At 60.7% G+C, this 3730-nt stretch overlaps 1 protein-coding gene across 1 annotated transcript in view; it reads right to left on the bottom strand.

Moving 5' to 3' along the window:
- The window catches only part of POLRMT (polymerase (RNA) mitochondrial (DNA directed)), a gene marked incomplete at its 5' end in the record, with an annotated part of 16706 nt that overhangs the window by 8284 nt on the left and 4692 nt on the right, over positions 1–3730 (bottom strand). The window contains 5 exons of the mRNA XM_010136493.1: positions 749–871; positions 1411–2190; positions 2419–2658; positions 3002–3172; positions 3476–3643. Of these exons, the coding sequence (XP_010134795.1) occupies positions 749–871; positions 1411–2190; positions 2419–2658; positions 3002–3172; positions 3476–3643 (1482 nt within the window). The remainder of the gene's footprint in view (positions 1–748; positions 872–1410; positions 2191–2418; positions 2659–3001; positions 3173–3475; positions 3644–3730) is intronic.

The following is a 3730-nucleotide window of genomic DNA, read 5'->3' as shown; positions in this document are numbered from 1 at the left end:
AGAGCCCATGGGCCCATGTGGGGCGGGCAGGGACAGGCCACATGGTGACAGCCACACTGCTGAGTGCAGGGGACAGACCAGCCCCTCCTCAGGGGTCCAGACCTCCCACTCCACAGAGCTGCTTGGCGGCTCCAGCCTCAGCAGAGGAGCAGAGCAGAGCCTCAGCACAGCCCCGAGCGCTTCGGACAGGGGCGTGCTGCCACACAGCACAGCACAGCCCACCCAGCCAGGCTGGACCGACTTCCAGTCCCGACCTAACGGCGGGAGAAGGTCAGACCGGCCCAGCTCTCACCCTGTGGGGGTGCCGGTGCTCTGCCGGCCAGGCTCTGCTCTGGCCAAAGCAGAGGAGCAGAGCAGAGCCTCAGCACAGCCCCGAGCGCTTCGGACAGGGGCGTGCTGCCACACAGCACAGCACAGCCCACCCAGCCAGGCTGGACCGACTTCCAGTCCCGACCTAACGGCGGGAGAAGGTCAGACCGGCCCAGCTCTCACCCTGTGGGGGTGCCGGTGCTCTGCCGGCCAGGCTCTGCTCTGGCCAAAGGAAGCAAAGCAGCACTCGGCTGCACTGGCTCAGGAACGGCTGCAAACAGCAGCGAATTACGGTGTTCTCCAGGCAAGGTGCCTGAACTCCCTTTCCGAGGAAAGCCTGGCTACGTGGTGCAGTGAATGCAGCGCTGCAGATCTGGATGCTTCTGCCCAGCCTGACTTCCCCGCCCCACTCAGCCCCATGGGCCTGTTGGGCTCCCACCTGGTGAATGGGGAAGTGAGAGATGTAGGCGGCTGGATCCGGGGACCTCGAGGCTTTGGCGATTTCCATGCAGCAGGCCAAGGCTTGCCAGGGCTCGTCCGTCTTCATCCACCACTTCCTGCCCTGTGAACAGGCAAGCACAGGCTGACAGGGACAGGCAGTGTCTGCGTGGCACCTTAGAGCCAAGGAGCCCCCGCAGTCCTGGCACACAGTGGGCAAGGTGCCTCCTCCCACCAGGCCTCCACTTCCCCAAAATTTCATTGCGTTGTGTTTTGAGACAGAAATGTGTTATTTAGGAAACTCTGCAATGCTCTGATTCCCTTTTTTCCTCCCCAAGTGCTCTCCTTCCTTCAAAATGTTTTCGATTCAAAATCAAATCAGCCGATTTCCACTGTACTTTCTGGAAGCTGTGCCACGTAAGAGAAACATGAAGTCTCCTCTGAAATGAAAGACGACGCTGATCCCTCTTTCCTTGGCACACTGGCACAATTCCTGTGTGACTCCCACACGGACTGCTTTTCAGCTGGGTCACTGAAGGGAACCTCCCAGCCTGCGGGGCGCTGGCTGCAGGCTCCCAGAGCCCAGGCTGCTCCCCCATGGTTGAGGGTCCCACCAACGCCCCACAAGAGCCAGCAGAGTCCCGTCAGCCGCTCCCCACGTACCGTGAGCGGACGGTCGGCCGAGTCCAGGATCTCCTCCATGATCTCATTGGCATAGTCCAGCCGCTCCTGCAAGGCATTCTTCTTCTTCAGCCCCGTGAGGTTGATGAGGTGGATCTTCAGCCAATCAAGGCCCTTGGGCCCCAGTGGCCGTCCCTCGGCGAACAGCAGGATGGCCCGGGTGACGTCGTTACCAAGGTGGTTGAAATAAGGCGGGCAAGGGTAAGTCCTGCCTCGGAAGTCCATGTTATGAGGAAACCAGAATACCTTGTCCCTGACGTAGTTGGCGATGGAGAGCTTATAGAGCGCGTCCATGCGCAAGCTGTGCGTTTCAGCCAGCTTCTTCTTGTAGAGCATCAGCTCGCGCTTCTGGGACTTGTTGCAGGCAGAGGAGCTGCTGGAAGCGGCGGGAGGCCTGGGGACCTCCGAGACGGGTGGGGGGATGTCCAGCTTCTCATTGCCTTTGTCATTGAAGATGGAGATGATGATGTCTAGCACGGGCTGGTTAATCTTCCAGGCGCAGTTGCCCAGCTGGTTCAGGGCATCCAGCACGGGGTGGAGGTTCACCAGGGGACACTGCTCCAGCAGCAGCTGGTGCTGGACAGCCCCATCCACGAAGCGCATCAGCTTGGTGTCATTCAGGAGAAAGGCACCAAACTGGGGGGAGGTCCAGGGCACCGGGGGGCACAGCATGGGTATGGCGGAGGAGCTGAAAGTCAGTGAGGTCTCTGCAGCGTCGGTCACAAGCTGGGAGAAGATGGGATGGGGCTTTATCAACCCAATCTGGAGGTGAGAATCAGAGAGGTGAAGGCCGGCAGTAGAGGAAGAGCACGTGGTCAGTCAGCCACTGCCTAACGATCATGCTAATTACTGACTGTCTGCACAGAACCAGAGGCCCCTCCAAGTGTCCCTGAGCAGAAAAGGCAGCAGGGAGGGAAAAGGGCTTTGCCACAGCCTGGTTGCGGTGCAGAGGTGCCCTGCACAGCCCAGGGCTCCCAGCACAAGGCTCACCTGCCAGCTGCTGCGGAAGGAGTAGATGTGGTAGAGGACAGGGATGAGCTTGGGCTCCAGGCGAGGGTTGAGCGTATTCCTGGGCACCTTGACAGCCTTCACCAGGAGTTCCAGCATGTACATGCCCAGGCGCATGAGCAGCATGTAGGGCCAGCTGCAGTCCTTCAAGTTCAGGGAAGGCCCAAAGCCTGCTTCTGCCACCAGTTTCTCCCAGTATTCCCGTGGCAAGTACCTGGCAGGCTGGAAGGCAGAAGGAGAAAATGCCGCCGCGGCTGGGGCAAACCCACCAGCAAGAACCTGCCCCTGCTGCAGGCCAGGACTGGCGCTGCAAAGCCCTTCCTCTTGCTTGATCCCCCCTCCCAGGCTGCAGATCTGCCTGCCCCGCCACGCACACTCAGCTCTGGGAACAACCTGCCCAGATCGGGGGACTTGGCCCCTTTCTCCACTCCCATCGCATCCTGCAAAGCAGCAGGTTCGCAGAACCCAGACCTTGCGCTTGCGAGGAGGTGGACAGACAAACTGCCTCACACCCACCCTGCTCCATGACCCAGAGGCCCCGAGACGCCCTCCCGGGTGCACCCACCTGGCTGTCCTTCGCTAGGAGGTGGATGTAGCGCCCATAGACCTCCTGTACCTTCTCCAGCTGGCAGCTGCGCTGCTTCCTCTGCGTGACATACCTGTCGTAGACCTTGGAGCCCAGCTCCCGGGCCAGCACCACCAGGGACTCCCCTTGCGGGGAGAGGCTGTTCAGGGTCTGAGAAGGGTGAAGGCAAAGAGGGTCTTAAGGAGGGAGGGACAGAAAGATGGAGCAGAGAGTCAAAGCAGGAGTTAAAGCCCCTGTGCAAGGAGCACAGAAAGATACTGATTCCTGTGCTGCTGAGCAGGTGATGAGGAAGGACACACGGCCAGGACAGAGCAGGGGCTTGTCTGGCTGCTCAGCACAGGGAGCAGACAGAGCCTGCTCCCAACAGCCTGGGCAACCTTTAGGGCTCGTGTTCCAATTCTGCTGGCCCGAGCAGGACCAGTGTGGCCCTGCAAGCACAGGGCAGGGTCCTACCTGCAGCATGATGCCCACGTACTCCTCGTCCGGCAGCAGGCACAGGTACGGGTACAGAGTGTTGTACCCCGACGTCGTCCTGAGCTTGGACATGTTGAGCTTCGACTTCTGCAGGGCCTGGAGAAGGGTGTCGTGCCACTGGCAGCGAAGCGTCGCCAGCAGTTCACGCTGCACAGATACAGAGGCAAGACGCTGCAGTGAGTGTCACCAGGGAGCAGCCCCGAGCCACAGAGCCCTGCCCCTCCCACAGGTCCC

This window comes from Buceros rhinoceros, unplaced genomic scaffold (genome assembly GCF_000710305.1).
Source record: "Buceros rhinoceros silvestris isolate BGI_N320 unplaced genomic scaffold, ASM71030v1 scaffold27185, whole genome shotgun sequence".
NCBI classification, from domain to species: Eukaryota; Metazoa; Chordata; class Aves; order Bucerotiformes; family Bucerotidae; genus Buceros; species Buceros rhinoceros.
Note: the sequence above shows the minus strand (reverse complement) of the source record. Positions and strands in the feature narration are given on the sequence as shown.